The sequence below is a fragment of the Apodemus sylvaticus genome, chromosome 5 (assembly GCF_947179515.1).
Source record: "Apodemus sylvaticus chromosome 5, mApoSyl1.1, whole genome shotgun sequence".
Taxonomy (NCBI): Eukaryota; Metazoa; Chordata; class Mammalia; order Rodentia; family Muridae; genus Apodemus; species Apodemus sylvaticus.
The window spans coordinates 20238011-20255503 of NC_067476.1; the positions used below are offsets into that span (position 1 = coordinate 20238011).

At 35.1% G+C, this 17493-nt stretch overlaps 1 protein-coding gene across 1 annotated transcript in view; it reads right to left on the bottom strand.

Annotated features, from left to right (window-relative positions):
* Positions 1-17493, bottom strand: part of Lrp1b (LDL receptor related protein 1B) — a 1719438-nt gene that overhangs the window by 82697 nt on the left and 1619248 nt on the right. The window contains exons 78-79 of the mRNA XM_052181021.1: positions 12548-12771; positions 11690-11796 (exon numbers count right to left, since the gene is read on the bottom strand). Coding sequence (XP_052036981.1) covers positions 11690-11796; positions 12548-12771 — 331 coding nt within the window. The remainder of the gene's footprint in view (positions 1-11689; positions 11797-12547; positions 12772-17493) is intronic.

A 17493-nucleotide genomic window follows, 5' to 3' on the forward strand; every position in this document is an offset into this window, starting at 1 on the left:
ACAGCAAGTTCTTAGTTCAGTATTTAACAGTCTTAAATACCAGCAAATATTTATTTGTGTATTCACTTATATATTTTGATAAATTTAATTATTAAATTTCTAAACTACAAATTTTGCCTATACACTTAAGTGTAATTTTCATGTGTAAATATTTATGACCATAGAGAATATTGATAATATTTTGGAGTAATATATAAAATATTAATAGGGTTAACATTGTATCATTAAAGACATATCTTTCACAAACTGATATTTCATGATGGTGGTGATTTTTGCAATAGGAGATCTGGTGGTAAGCTATTTCATTAGGACATAGACTTCTAAACCAAGTACATACAGGCATTACATAATTACAGAGACTGGCTTTCTACTGTTCATATAGTTGATACTCTCTTTAAAGGATAAGCCATAAATGAATGAAATGCATGTCACATACTTGGTATCATATTTGACTCAATGCATAACAGAGATGTAACATTTCTATAAAACTACAATTTATAAAGAACAAAAGTATACACATGGATACAAATAAACTTTATGGTAGCTACTCATTTTAACATGATATCTGACACTGAGATTAGAACAAATGTTTATATACACCAAGAAAATGGAAAAAATGGTAAGTCTAAAATATTAACAAGACATGACAAGTGAATGTACTTTTATACAAGGTATCTCATTGGCTATATTTATATAAGTACTTATCTCCCAAGTGTATAGTATATACACACATGGAAATTCAGAACACTGGTTCACAGTATTTCATTATCACTTTCGATTAGGATGCTATTTGTGACAGCAAAATTAGGTTCAGAACACACTAGCAGCTGCAACAGAACACCAGCTGCAGCTTTACCCCCCACTCCCTGCCCTGTGCATGCCTATTGTGAATCTCACAGACCTTCCTGCTCTCCTGTCCTCCTGGGACAAATCCCAGTCCCCAATTCCACCAAATATCCCCCACACAACCACAGCTTATAGCTGCCAAAAGACCAGATAAGCTGAACCTAGACCTCCCCTACTCTCTCTATAACTATGACCCCAGTTCCTATTCTCAGCATCACCCCTAGTACTACAGCAGAATACTAGCTGCAGCTTCCCCTCTGCACTTTGCAGGGCTATTATAGATCCCATAGATCATTCACCTGTTTTCTAGATTTCTTTTCCTGTCTGATTCCTGTGGCACAGCCTTTCCCCCACCCCCACCCCCTCAGCATATATCTCCTGTTCAATCACAGGCTACACCTGTCAGAAAACTGGATAGGCTACAACCAGACCTCCACCACAATATCCATGATCTCAGACCCAATTCTCAGGCAGAACAGAACACCTACTGCAGCTTCCCCTCCCTATATGCCAACCCACCTATGAATCCCCCTGTCCTTTCCATCCCACCTTGTCACTGTGTCCCAGATACCAGGTCAGCAAATATGCCTTTCTCAACAACAGGCCACACCTGCTAGAAGACCAGCCTTAAAAACCCCTGCAAGCATTCCCCCATAAATAGTTGTGCAAACAAATATAGCAGAGACCCTCAGCCAACACACTTTCTGAAAACACAGAGAAGAAACATAACCCAAGGAATAAAACTCCCACCAAACTGAGACAAAAGTAAAATCAGCACCTAGACCTACAATCACCCAAAATACAGATGCCTAGATCCCAGCAAAAGAAAACAATCAATAACAGCAGGGAAGTATGTCTCCACCAAAGTCCAGCTATCCTACCACAGCAGGTCCTGAATAATAGAACATAGCTAAAGCATAAGAAAAAACTTGAAGAGGAAGTGAATAAATTCCATAAAGGAGTTAAGGATAACACAAGCAAGCAATTGGAGGAAAGGAATGAATCCCTTAGAGAACACCAAGAAAACCAGCAAACAGTTGAAAGAAACAAACTGTTAAAGACATAAAAGTGGAAATCAAAGTAATAAAAAAAACCATAAACTAAGAGAATTTGAGGAATGAAAAATTAGGGATAAGAACAGTGACAACATAATACACAAGATGAATGAAAGAGTATCTCAGTCACTAAAGATATGATAGACGACCTGGATGCATCAAAGAAAATGTTAAATCAAAATAAGTTAAATAAATAAATGAATGAATGAATGAATGAATGAATAAAAGATCCTGACATAAAACATCCAAGAATTCTGAAACAATATTTAAAAATCAATACCTATGACTAATAGGAATAGCGGAAGGAAAATACCATCACACACACACACAAAAGAAAACAAACAAACAGAAATAGCTTTATTCAGTCCTATGCTTTCCACTGGGGCATATCATCAGCTTGTCTGCTGCTCTGAAAACACCACAATCTGAAGACCTCCCAGGATATCTGATACAGGCAGGGCAACAGGTAAGGGACATTCTCAGACAACCAGAGCAGCTGGGAACTCCAAGAATCTCAGTGGGTTTTGAAGCCATCACCACCCTCTCCCCCATTCGAACTAAACCATTTTCCAGCCTGTGCCCACTGTAGAGGAAGTGTATCAGATTATCTGCTCCTCTGAAGTCCTTATAGTCTGAAAGCCTCCCTGAATATTTACTGCACACAGGACAACAGACCCCACAGTCTAAAGGCCTCTCGGGAGATCTGCTGTACCCAGAACAAAAACCACATTCTGAAGGCATCCCAGGAGATTAGCTGTACCCAGGGCAAAAGATCACAGACACACATGCCTCTCCAAAGACCACAGAGTCTGAAGGCTTCTACGAAGGTCAACTACAGCTGAGGCCCCAAGCTTCCCAAGAGACCTGCAGCAACCCAGGGACAGAGGAGGCAGTATCCAGACAGACACCCAGGCAGCGAACACCAAAGATAACTAGTTAGTGAAAGGCAAACTCAAGGCCATAAGCAACAGAAGCCAATATACTTTTGCATCATCAGAACCAGTTCTCTCACAACAGCAAGCCCTGGATACACCAACACACTTGAAAACTAGAATGGCAACCTAAAATCCTATCTGGTGAAGATAATAAAGTCCTTTAAGAAGAATATAGATAGCTCACTGAAAGAAACAAAGGAAAACACAGGTAAACAGGCAGAAACCCTCAAAGAGAAAACATGTAAGTCCCTTTAAGAAATACAGGAAAACACAAAGAGGTAAAGAAATTGAAAGCAATCCATGACCTAAAACGGAAGTAGAGACAATATAGAGAACACAAATGGAGGCAACTTTGGAAATGGAAAACCTAGGAAAGAGGTCAGGAACTACAGATGCAAGTATCAACAACAGAATACAATAGTTAAAGAGAGAATCTTAGGCATAGAAGATACCTTAGAAGATATTTACACAAGGGTTAAAGAAAATTCAAAACATAAAAATCTCCTAACCCAAAATATCCAAGAAATCCATGACAAAATGAAATGACTAAATATAAGAATAATAGTAATAGAAGAGAGAAAAGATTCCCAGCTCAAAAGACCAGAAAACATCTTCAACAAAAACATAGGCGAAACTTCCACAACCAAAAGAAAGAAATTACCATAAATGTACAAGAAGTCTATAGAATACTAAAAAGATTGAACCACAAAAGAAAATCCTCTTGTCACATAATAATCAAAACATTAAATAAAGAGAGCAAAGAAAGAATATTAAAAGCTGTAAGGAAAAAGGCAAGGTAACATATAAAAGCAGACCTATCAGAATTACAGCAGACTTCACAACAGAGTCCCTAAAAATCAGAGGAGCCTGAACAGAGGTCAAGCAAACCTTGGAGAACACAAATGCCAGTCCACACTACTATACCTGGCAAAATTCTCATTCATCATAGATGGATAAACCAACATATTCTAGGACAAAACTAAATTTAAACAACATCTATGTAGCAAACCAGACCCTAAACATGACCCTAGAAGGAAAACGGCAACACAGAGAGGGTACCTACAACAAAGGAAAAAACAAGAAATTATCTCACAACAAAACCAAAAGGAGAGAATTAGATACACTAAAGTCACCTACAACAACAAACATAACAGCAACTATCATTTGTCTTTAATATCTCTCAATATATGCAGACTTAATTCCCCAATAAAAAGGAATAAGCTAAAATATTTTAGCATATAAGGATTTTAGCATTTAGGATACATAATCAGGATCGAGTATTTTGCTGCATACAAGAAACACACTTCAAAAACAAAGACAGTCACTATCTCAGTAAAAGGCTGGGAAAAAAGTATTCTTCAAATAGCTCCAAGAAACAGGCAGTGTTTGCTATCATCATCATCATTATTATTATTATTATTATTATTATCATATTCTTTATTTACATTTCCAATGATTTCCCCTTTCCTGGTTCCCCCCACCTGAAAGTCCAATAAGCCATCTCCCCTCCCCATTCTCCAATCAACCCCCTCCCGCTTCCCTGTCCTGGTATTCCCCTAGAGGCAGTTGCCATCCTAATATCCAGAAAAATAGACTTTTAACCAAAAATTGCCAAGAGAGATGGGGAAGGACACATTTTATTCATCAAAGGAAAAATTCATCAAGAGAAATCTCAATTCTGACCATCTATGCTCCAAATGCAAGGGTATCCATGTTCATAAAAGAAACTTTACTAAAGTTCAAATCACACATTGAACCCCACACAATAATTATGAGAAACTTCAACATGCCAGTCTTTCCAATGGTCAGGTCATTGAAACAGCTACTAAATAGAGACACAGTGAAACTAATGAAAGTTATATACCACCAGGCGGTGCACGCCTTTAATTCCAGCACTCAGGGGGCAGAGGCAGGCAGATTTCTGAGCTCAAGGCCAGCCTGGTCTACAGAGTGAGTTCCAGGACAGCCAGGGCTACACAAAAAAACCCTGTCTTGAAAACACAAAAGCAAAAAACAAAAACAATCCCCCCAAAATAATAAAAGGTTATAAACCAAACAGATTTAGCAGATATCTAAAGAACATTTCACTCTAAAAAAATAACTTATACATACTTCTCAGCAACTCATGGAACCTTCTGCAAAACTGACTATATAATTGTTCACAAAACAAGCCTCAACATTTAAAAGAAGATTGAAATAGTGCCATGCATCCTATAGATCACCACAGACTAAGCCTAGGCATCAATAACAAACAAAAAACAAAACAAAACAAAACAAAAAAACCCACAAAATAACCAAACCAAACCAAACCAAAAACAACAACAAAAAAGAACAGAAATCCCATATTCCTATAGAAACTGAATGAACACCTCTCTAATCAATGATTTCAGGGAAGAAATAAAGAAATAAATTAAAGACTTCCTAGAATTCAATGAAAATGATTACACATCATACCTAAACTTATGGGACACAATGAAAAGCAGTGCTAATTCATAGCACAAAGTTCTCTGATAAAGAAACTGGGGAGATCTAATAGTAGCAACTTAACAGCACACTTGAGAGCTCTAGAACAAAAAGAAGCAAACACACCCAAGAAGAGTAGAAGGTAGAAAACAGTGTCAAATACAGGGCTCAAATCAACAAAATAGAAACAAATAGGATAATATAAAGAATCAACATACCCAAAAGCTGGTTCTTTGAGAAAATGAACAAGATAGATACCCCATTAGTCAAACTAACTAAAGAGCACAGAGATAGCATCCAAATTAACAAAATCAGAAATTAGTAGGGATATATGATAACAGAGACCAAGGAAATTCAATAAATCACCAAATCTTACTATAAAAGTTTATATTTAACAAAACTAGAAAATTAAGATGAAATGGGTGATTTTCTAAACAGATACCCTGTCCCAAATTTAAATAAAGAGGAGGTAAACTATCTAAAAAGGTCCATATACCCTAAGGGAATAGAAGTCCTTACTAAAAACCTCCCAAACAAAAAAAGCCCAGGGCCATATTGCTTTAGTTCAGCATTCTGCCAAACCTTCAAAAAAAGAGCTAATACCAACACTCTTCAAACTATTCCATAAAATAGAAACAGAAAAAAAACACTATCTAATTCATACTATAAAGCCACACATACTCTGATACCTAAACCATATAAGACCCAACTAAGAAAGAGAACTTCAGACCAATCTCGCTTATGAACTTCAATGCAAAAATACTCAATAAAATTCTAGCAAACTGAATCCAAGAACACCTTAAAACCATCATTCCCCATGACCAAATAGGCTTTATCAAAGGGACAAAGATTGGTTCAATATAAAAATATCCATTAACATAATCCACTGTATACACAAACTCAAAGAAAAAAAACACATGATCATCTCATTAGATACTATTAAAGCTGTTGACAAAATACAACACCCCTTCATGCTAAAAGTATTGAGAAATCAGAAATTAAGGCCCATACCTAAACATAATAAAAACAATATACAGCAAACCAACATCAAATTAAATGGAGAAATATTTGAAGCAATCCCGCTAAAATCAGGGACCAGAAAAAGCTGCCCACTTTCAATATAGTACTCAAAGTTCTTGCCAGAGCAATTAGACAATAAAAGAAAGTTAAAGGGATACAAATTGGAAAGGAAGAAGTCAATATATCACAGTTTTCGGATAACATAGTAGTATATTTAAGTGACCCAAAAATCCCACAAGAGAATTCCTACAAATGATAACTTCAGCAAAGTGGCTGGATAAAAAATTAACTCAAACAAATCAGTAGCCTTCCCCTACTCAAAGGATAAATGGGCAGAGAAAGAAATTAGGAAAAGAACACTCTTCACAAGAGTCACAAATAATATAAAATATCTTTGTGCAACTGTAATCAAGCAAGTAAAAATCTGTACAAGAACTTCAAGCCTCTGAAGAAAGAAATTGAAGAAGACCTCAGAAGATGGAAAGATCTCCCAATCTCATACATTGGCAAGAATAACATAGTAAAATGGCCATCTTACCAAAAGCAGTATACAGATTTGATGCAATCCCATCCATATTCCAACTCAATTCTTTACAGAAAGGTAGAAAGAGCAATGCTTAAATTCATCTAGAATAACAAAAAAAAAAAAAAAAAAACCCAGTATAACAAAATCTATTCTCAACAATAAGAGAACTTCTGGAGGACTCACCATCTCTGGCCTTAAGCTATACTACAGAAAAATAGTGATAAAAATAGTGTGGTATTGGTACAAAAAAGACAGGTAGATCAATGGAATAGAATTGAAGACCCAGAATTAAGCCACACACCCATGGTGACTTGATCTTTGACAAAGAAGCTAAAACCATCCAGTGGTAAAAAGACAGCATATTCAACAGTATTCAACAAGTGGTGCTGGCTCAAGTGGTGGCTGGCATGTAGAAGAACAAAAATTCACCCATTCTTATCTCCTTGTACAAAGCTTAAGTTCAAGTGGATCAAGGACCTCCACATAAAACCAGATATGCTTAATCTAATAGAAGAGAATGTAGGAAAGAACCTCAAACACATCAGCACAAGGGAAAATTTCCTGAGCAGAACACCAATAGCTTATGCTCTAAGACCAAGAATTGACAAACGGGACCTCATAAAATTGCAAAGCTTCTGTAAGCAAAGGACACTGTAAATAGTACAATATGGCAACCAAAAGATTAAGAAAAGACCTTTACCAACCTTACATCTGATAGAAGGTTAATATCCAATATATACAAAGAACTCAAGAAACTAGACTCCAGGAATCAATTAACTGTATTTAAAAATGTGGTACACATATAAACAAAGAATTGTCTACTGAGGAATACTGAATGGCTGAAAAGTGCCTAAAAAAATGTTCAACATCCTTAGTCACCAGGGAAATACAAATCAAAACAACCCTGAAATTCCACCTCAAACCAGTCAGAATGGCTAACATAAAAAGTTCAGGTGACAGCAGATACTGGCAAGGATGTGGAGAAAGAGGAACACCCTTCCACTGTTGGTGGGATTGCAACCTGGTACAATCATTCTGAAAATAAGTCTGACAACTCCTCAGAAAATTGGAAATAGTTCTATCTGAAGACCCAGCTATACTTATCCTGGGCATAAATCCAAAAGATGCTCCAACATAAAACAAAGACACATGTTCTACTATGTTCATAGCAGCAGTACTTATAATAGTCAGAAACCAGAAAGAACCAAGATGTCCTTCAAGAGAGGAATGGATACATAAAATGTGGTACATTTATACAATGGAGTACTACTCAACTATTAAAAACAATGACTTCATGAAATTCTTAGGCAAATGGATGTAACTAGAAAATATCATCCTGAGTGAGTTAAACCAGTCACAAATGGACAGAGGACTGACAACTAAAATATATTAAAAAAAAAAAACTTAAGAAACTAGACCTCAGTAAGCCAAATAATCCAGTTAAAAATATCTGGATCGGATCTAAATGATGAATTCTCAGAGGAATTTTATATGGCCAGGAAGCACATGAAGAAATATTTACTATTCTTAGCCATCAGGGAAATGCAATTCTAAATGACTCTGAGATTCTGTCTTGTCAGAATGGCTAAGATAAATACACAAAAGTGACACAAGTTTGAGACCCAAGCCATGAGAGGGATCCTGACTCTGACACTGCCTGGAAGACCAGAAACCAGAAGCTCAAAAGGGCACAGAACTACCATAGAACCAACATTGACTGAAAAAGTCAATAAATTGATTCGTATATGATGCTACAAAGGATGTGAAAGAAGGGGAACAATCCTCCATTGCTAGTGGGAGTGGAAAAGTTTACAGGCACTTTGGAAGTCTGTATGGTGGTTTCTTAAAAATTGAGAATCAGTTTCCCTACAAACCCAACAACTATACCATTCCTGGGTAAAGTTACCCTAATATGCCACAAGGACACTTAACTATGTTCAGAGCAGCTTTTTTTTTTTTCATAATAGCCAGAAACTGAAAACAATCTAGATGTCCATCAGCTAAACAATGGATAAAGAAAATGTTGTTCATTTACACAAAGGAGTATTACTCAGCTATTAAAAATAATGACATCATGAAATTTGCTGGTAAATGGATGAAACTAGTAAAGATCATGTTGTGTGAGGTAACTGAGACCCAGAAAGCCAAAGTTGGTACTCACTTGTAATTAGAGTTTAGCCACAAAGTACAAGATAACCTTGATATAATCCACGGGCCCAGAGAAGCTAAGTATCAAGGAAGGCTCCAAATACTTATTCCAATAAGTATTTGGAAGCACAAATATTCTGAAAGAGAAAGAGAGCCTGGACAAGGGCAGTGATGTGGGGACGGGAATTGATAGGATTTGGTAGGCAGAGAATGGAGGGAGAGAGTACTGGGACAAAAAACTTGAATGGACAGAATCTCTGTGACAAACTAGAAACCTAGTACAATGGAAGCTCTCAGGAATCAAATAGAATGACCCGAGCTAATACTCTAATAATGGTGTAGATGGAGCTTAAGCTGCCTGTCTTAACCAGGTAAGACTTCAAGAATAAGGACTGTGACAACAACCTAGCCACAAGATGTTGGACCCAGTTTGTCCTGTCGACAAGCTTTGCTAGAGTAAAGTTGATTTGGAAATTGTATAAGCTGCTAATGAGTGACTGGTCTAGCTTGAAACCTATGCCTTGAGAGGGAACCTGCCTCTTACGCTGACTGGAAAACCAGAAACCATAGGCTCAAAGGCCAGAGAACTACCATAGAACCAACACTGACTGAAAAAGTCAATAAAATGATTCTTATATGATATTCTGCTATACACATAGATTGGTGCCTAGCCCAATTGTCATCTGAGAGGATTCACCCAGAAACTAACGTAAAGAGATGAAGCTGCAGCCAAATTTTAGGCAGTTATTGGGGAGTCCTACAAAAAACGTGGAAGAAGGTCTGGAGGAGCCAGTGGTATCAAAGACAACACAAGAAAATACACAGAATTAGCTACTCTGGGATCATAGTGGCTCATAGAGAGTGGACTGACAACCATGGAGCCTGCATGAGATTGAATTATTCCCTCTGTTTATAAGTTATAATTATTTAGCTTGTTGCAGGACTCCTAATAGTGGAAGCAGGACCTGTCTCTCAATCTGTTGGCTTTTCTAGTCTCACTAGAAACTTAATAGCCTAGTCCTACTGCAACTTGATGTGTCATGGCTGGTTGATATCCATGGGAGGCCTGGACTTTTCTGAAAATAAAGGAACAGTGGTTGAAACTTCAGGGAAAAGGGGAGGTGGGGCTGATGGACTGGGAGCAGAGGAGAGGAGAAACTGTGGCTAAAATGTATAAATAAAAAACAAACAAATCATTTCCTCCCATAAATTGTTTTTGGTCAGAATATTTTATCATAGCAACACAAAGGAAATCAGATAGTATAGAGATTGCAATGTGGGAACTTGGGAGAAAGATTTTCAAGGTCACACCTGCTCCTTGGTCATTTCTTTCACTTTGTTTCATCTCTTCCAATGGGGGAGCAGTATCAGAAAAGCACTATTAACACCATGTTATTACCCTTTATGTCAGACTCAAGCAATGTTTTTCATTAGCAAGTTTTAAAACCCTGAGCAAAAAATAACCTTCCTCTTTGTTGTCAGTCATCGTGAATAAAATCTAACATAGTTGGCTGTCTCTATGCAAGTTATTCCTTAAGCAACAAATTATAGTATCAAGTTCTATAGAATCATAATAAAATAGTATTCCAAATAGATATCCATCCTATAATGCTTTTCTTTTCTATATAGTAATTATAACTATGTAAATTATTTAAGTATGCACTATAATTTCTACTATGGTCTAAGTTTCACACTAGCTGGCCCAAGCTTCCTGAGTTTAGAAACTTTTTCTTTAGTTCCAGAAGCACATGGTACTTGAATGACAGACATATGATGATAGACTGAATCCCTCAACCTTCTCAATTCCATAAAGAATAAAAAGAATAGAGTTAAATGCAATTCACAAAACAAATTTAAAGTCAATGAAATGTAACTCACAAATTCAACTGAAAGTACAAAAGATAACCAAGCATAAATAAAAATCAAAATAAATCGTGCACAAGAATCATCATTCTGTTCTTTTAGCGGGAGTACACTGAGCAACATAGGTGGTACAGAGGTTTTGGATTCCTACAGTCTGCAAATATATTATTATTTAAACATCAAAGTTTATATATGGCACAGTGGAGAAGATATAGCAAGCTAATGGAACTTTCAGTGGGCAGTCAGAGAAAGCAGCTTGAGGGAACCATCAGGAAATGTGGAAAGGGGTCAAGGTGGTGCTGAGGGAGCTGGGTTAGGAGTCCTAGGTAACACCGGAGAAGAAGAATAGGATGCCAATAAAAAGAACTGAATGTAAAGTGCAGGCACTATGAAACATGGCCTTTACAGAGAGTAGTAGTTAGACTTGCTACCACTTTTCAGTTCATTTCAACTGACAAATTCCACACATATTGCCATATGTCTCAGTAACTTAAACATATATATATATGTTTAAGTTAACTTAAACATATATATATATGATAATACCTAAATGGATTTCTGGGATCTATGAAAATTTTATTCATGTAAGAACTTACTAACAGTTTTGACAATTTCCAAATGATTCTCTATAATGTAGCTATCAGTATGATAGTAACATGACTTTTGCATTGGTAAGCTAGAATGTAAAATGTTAGTGTTACTATTGATAACATGATTCTTCACACCGTCTTCTTGTAATATGGTTCTTTCATGAATAAAACTAGATAAAAACTGTTAATATTAATAAGGTTAGTGTCTAGCTTCATATTTATTATGTGCTGAACACGTCATACCTGTGGGTCTCTGTAAGTTTTTTTGTACTAAAATTCTTCTCAGAGTGCCATCCATTGCCGCCTCTTCTATATGGGAGTGATCCCCAATTACAGTCCAGTACATCATCCTAAAGAGAGAATGTCAAGGAGATTAGTTTGGGGATAGTCCTGTGAAAATGTCTCCTTCACTTACCAGTAAATACTCAAATCGCCTGTGTCAGAATAATTCATTTCCCTCATTAAGCAGATTCCTGACCCAACTTGAAAACAATACAATACAATATAATATAATATAATGTAATATAATATAATATAATATAGTATAGTATAATATAATAAAAATATTACCTACATAAAAGTTTTGAGATACAGTATTTAACAATGTACATTGTAGCTTATTTGCTATATAATTTTTAGTTCTGAAAACTCCTTAAAACCTAGAGAACAATGTTTCCATCACTTGCAAGTATCTTCAGATTAAGTCATCAAAATGCGAAGAGATTTTGTTGATTTTGTCTTCATATTTTTTATTCTTAATCTCTAAGCACTCCTTTTAATATACTTAATATTTTATATTTAATTGTGGTTTAAAAGTAGTAGTCATGTGATTACCATGTCAGTTCTCCTGTTTATAATCAATGCATATAAACATAACAGAGAGGAAAAGAGATTCTCATACATGTACTAAATGCATAATATAGAAAACATTTATAAAAATATTTGGTGTCAACATTTAAAAAGGAAAAAGTTCTGAGAGAGTAGTATGGGAATTTTCAAGTCTCAGAAAATTATTTTACCTTGAATAAATTAAGAACACAATCTATATATAATCAATAATCATATTGTATTGAGAAAAAAAGCACCAGGCCATCAACCTACCCTCTTTTAGGATTTACAGCAATAGCATAGGGCTCGCCAGCCATATTAGTTAAGAGTCTGGTGCAGTTGGGACCATTGAGTTGTCCTACATTGATGGAGTACCTCAGGCTGGTCCAGTGAGTAGTATAGTAGCTGAACCAGTGCATTCTGGAATGATCAGTCCAATAAACATTTCCTACAACCCAGTCAACAGCAATGTCTCGGGGTCTTTTAAATTCAGGACACTAAAAGAGGAAGAGAAAAAAATACACCACAGTATTTTCAGGAGAAAAGGTGCATCCTTTTCTGTATCTACACATTAGAATTGTAGGGTTATCGGTGGATATTCGAGATATTATTACACAATTTTTCAATCATTGCAGAGTCAATATATCCAGTAAAGAATAGCAGTATCTTCTATTCTTCACTCCAACTTATTGTCACACATATAATTTACCCATGTCTTTAAGTGTATCAATTAACAATGTCTTTATTGATGGATGGAATTTACTTTATGAAGATATATTGATTTGTGTAGCATTCAGATATTTGTATCTATCTGCATCATTTACAATTTTAGGCCATTACAATTAACATGGTAAACATTCATATTCATGTCAATTAGAGCATACCCACTCAGTTATTTAATATTTATTCAGAAATGTAATGGTTGAGTACTAAGATATAAATATATACTGCTAGAAAATCTTATTCAAGAACTTTCATTAATACATATTTTTAGCAATGAGAAGAAATACAGAGTTTTCTAGATTTCTGCCACATAGAGTTGTCTTTAACAAATAAAAAATGTAGGATATACAGATACATTAACAGGGAAAAACATTTCAGTATGTTTTCAGATAAGTTGAAATATCTGTCTGAGAGCTTGAATATTTTAGTTATTTGGTTTTACAGAATTACCATGAAACAAAGGTAAAAAGGATTCATAGAAAATGTAAGCAAAATATTTATTCTGAAGCTTTAATTAACTTTGTCACTTTGAATGGAACTAACAAAGTAATTGACTTGGTCAGGTTTATTGTGCACAAGCAGAAGGAGAAGGAATCACAAGTAGTATCAAACCAAGAAGAGAAACAGTTATTTCAGGTGATTACTATTCGAATCTGCTCACAGTGGAGAGATGCTATTTTAACATATAATAGCCTTTTGGATGATTTAGTCATGAACAAAAAAAGTAGTTATCTCAAATATTTCAAACACACACACACACACACACACACACACACACACACACATGCATGCACACACACAGAGAATCTAAGAAAAGTAGTTGGAAGGCACTGTTTGCTGCTGACTGGTAATTCTTAAAAAAAAAGGAAGTTGCTTTCAATAAATCATGGATCCCAGAAGCAATTTTCCCCTTGTGGTATCAGGGATTCAACACAAGTGAAAAACATGCATTATATTAATTATATTTGTTTAGATTATCACAATATAAAAGTGTATATATATATATATATATATATATATATATATATATATATATACACACATCACCAAATGACAAAGATATTGCATGTCAGGATAAATCATAATAATCTTTTCTTTTTTTAATTTTTTTTAATTTTCTATATTCTTTGTTTACATTCCAAATGCCTTCCGCTTTCTTGGTACTCCCGCATAAGTCCCATAAGCCGTCTTCCCTCTGCCCATTCCCCCATGAGCCCCCTCTCATTTCTCTGTCCTGCTACTACTCGCCTACAATGCTGGATCAAGCCTCTCCAGGACCACGTGCCTCTCCTTCCTTCTTCTTGGGAATCATTTGATATGTTAATTGTGTCTTGGGTATTCAGAGCTTCTGGACTAATATAGACTTATCAGTGACTGCATTCCATGTGTGTTCTTTTGTGAATGAGTTGTCTCACTTAGGATGATATTTTCCAGTTCCAACCATTTGCCTAAGAATTTCATGAATTCATTATTTTTAATTACTGAGTAATTGTAACAGCATGCAATTCCACCAGCAGTGGAAGAGTGTTCCTCTTTCTACACATCCTCACCAACACCTGCTGTCTCCTGAGTTTTTAATCTTAGCCATTCAGACTGGTGTGAGGTGGAATCTCAGGAGTTAAATTGCTGCTCTACACTTTTTAATGTCTGTTACTGAATGCTTATTATGTTGATAGACAAACAGAACAAACCTTTACTATGAAGAAAATATGTTGTTGATCCACCTTGATCATAAGAAAATATTTACTCTTCCTTTTATCACATTAAAACATACAAACTCAAATTCTTGTCTTAATAATATCACTTCCAGAACTATGAAATTTTCATACAATTTTCATAGTTCTTTTTGAAATTAGTCTTTTTATGTTACTTCATTTACGTTGAAAATGTTGGTTATTCTTTGCAAGTTGGTACAACCACTCTGGAAATCAGTCTGGAGGTTCCTCAGAAAACTGGGCATGACACTTCTGGAGGACCCTGCTATACAACTTCTGGGCATATACCCAGAGTATTTACCTGGCATGCAATTAGGACACATGCTCCACTATGTTCATAGCAGCCTTATTTATAATAGCCAGAAGTTGGAAAGATCCCAGATGTCCCTCAGTGGAGGAATGGATACAGAAAATGTGGTATATTTACACAATGCAACACTACTCAACAATTAAAAAAAATGAATTCATGAAATTCTTAGGCAATTCCATGGTTGGACCTGGAAAATATCATCCTAAGTGAGGTAACTCATTTACAAAAGAACACACATGGAATGCAGTCACTGATAAGTGGATATTAGCATTCAGAAGCTCTGAATACCCAAGACACAACTCAAATATCAAATCATTCCCAAAAAGAAGGAAGAGATGTTCCTGGTGCTGGAATGATGCAGCATTGTAGGGGATTACCAGGACAGAGAAGTGGGAGGGGGTTGATTGGGGAATGGGCAGTGGGAAAAGGGCTAATGGGACTTATGGGGAGGGAGGAACGGAAAAGGGGAAATCATTTGGAATGTAAATAAAGAATATAGAAAATAAAAAAATTTAAAAATCTTGGTTATTCTTTAATTTTACAAATATAACCTTGAGCCACTGTCATCTATGAAACTCCATTCCTTACATTTAAAAGAATATGGATGTCATATTTAGCGATACTTGTTTTTTAAAGGTACATGCTATTTTGACAACTGAACCAGGAGTAAATTCTTTAAATAAAAATCAAATTTAGTTTGAATTTCCAGTATAAAATACATGTCTAGAAAACTGACATTTATTTTAAGCACAATGGATCCTGGTAGTATGACTCATATAAATCCTTTCTGAGGTGTTTGTTCCAGTTTTCTTTAAATTCCTTAATTCTTTGACAAAGTTTTTGACTGATCTTTTATTTTCTATTTCCTGAGGTCCATCTAGATAATTTTCATTTAAGAAAATTCTCTGAGATGGTTGGATAAAGAATTTCTATGTGACTATTTTGTACTTTCTTATTTTTTGAGGTTTTATGATGGAATCCATACTTGAAGATTTCTGTGGTTGGTTCTGTTTCTAATTTCAAGATCAACGAATGCCTTCTTTTAGATCTAATAAAGCTAAATATTGTGCCAAAATTGGCTATATTCAATTAATTATAACTGAAATGCTGATAATATCCGTAACAGTATTAATTTCCATGGAATGATGAAAGCAAATTAAGCATGTTATTGCAGACAGTGATTCACAGCACTGAGAATTCACTGATATTTACAACGGATAGAGTTTTATTTACAGAAGGAGAAGTGTAAAGAAGAGGCCATTACTCATTATGGCTCAAGGGCTTTAATAAAATATTATAATGCAATTATATTATTTTTCTTCTCCCGTTTAAAATTCTCTACACCCTCCTATATACCTCTTCTTGCTATCTTTAAAATTCATGGTCTTCTCTCTTATTAATGGTGCATGCATATATATTCCTGGGCACATAAATATATAACCTTATCTATCTACCATTATTTGTGTGTACATTTCATGGCTGACAACTTGGTAACAGATAACTAATTGCTGTGCACTTCCCTGCAAAAGACTATTTCTCCCACTTTCAGTATTCCTGAATTTCTTGTATTTCTTTTTGTAGGACATGATCTCCATGAAATCACAGGGATTTTGAATGATATTACCACAGACAATGACTCATACTAAATAGATTTTGACAAATGGTGAGAAAGAGAAAGCTCTTGTTACAATTTTAACTCTATCTGATAAACAAAAAATGTTAGAAAAAAGTAATTATTTAAACTGAATCAAAGAGACAGGATAGAGAATTGCCTGGGAATACAGAACATCATAGCATGAATCACTTAACTGTAAAAAGACAGAAAGAAAAGCAAAGCAATCAACTCAAAATAGTAGATGATTTTAATAACGTATTTTCTCTACAACAGAGATTATCTGAATGATGAATCAAACATTCAATAAATACATAAATACACAAAATGTAATTGATTACTAAGCAAAGAAACACAAAGGTATTAATAACTTTGAGGAATACCATCTATTAAATGGACACAGCAGATATACCAATCTAATCAAATAATATCCTACCTACACAGTATCTCATGAAAGAGCCTTTAAAAAGACTTCATGTGAGATACAAAACAAATCTTTAAATATGAAGAGAAAAAATTGAAATAACTCTATGTGTCCTATCTAAACACAATGCTCTATAATTTAAAATCCATAGCAAACAAATCTCTAGCAAATATACAAACTGTGAAAGCTTAAAAAATATATTCCTTAATGAAAACTGGATCAAAGAAGAAAGCCAGAAAAAAATTAAAAACCTCATGAAATTCACTGAAAATGACAACATAACAGAAAATATTCTGGGACACATTCTTATAAGTCCTAAGAGGGCAATCTGTTAAAATCATGCACTCTGATCAAGTTACATAACCAAAAATAAAAAATGAAGACATCATGGATTTGAAAGAGAGCATAGAGGAGAATATAGGATGATTTCCAGAA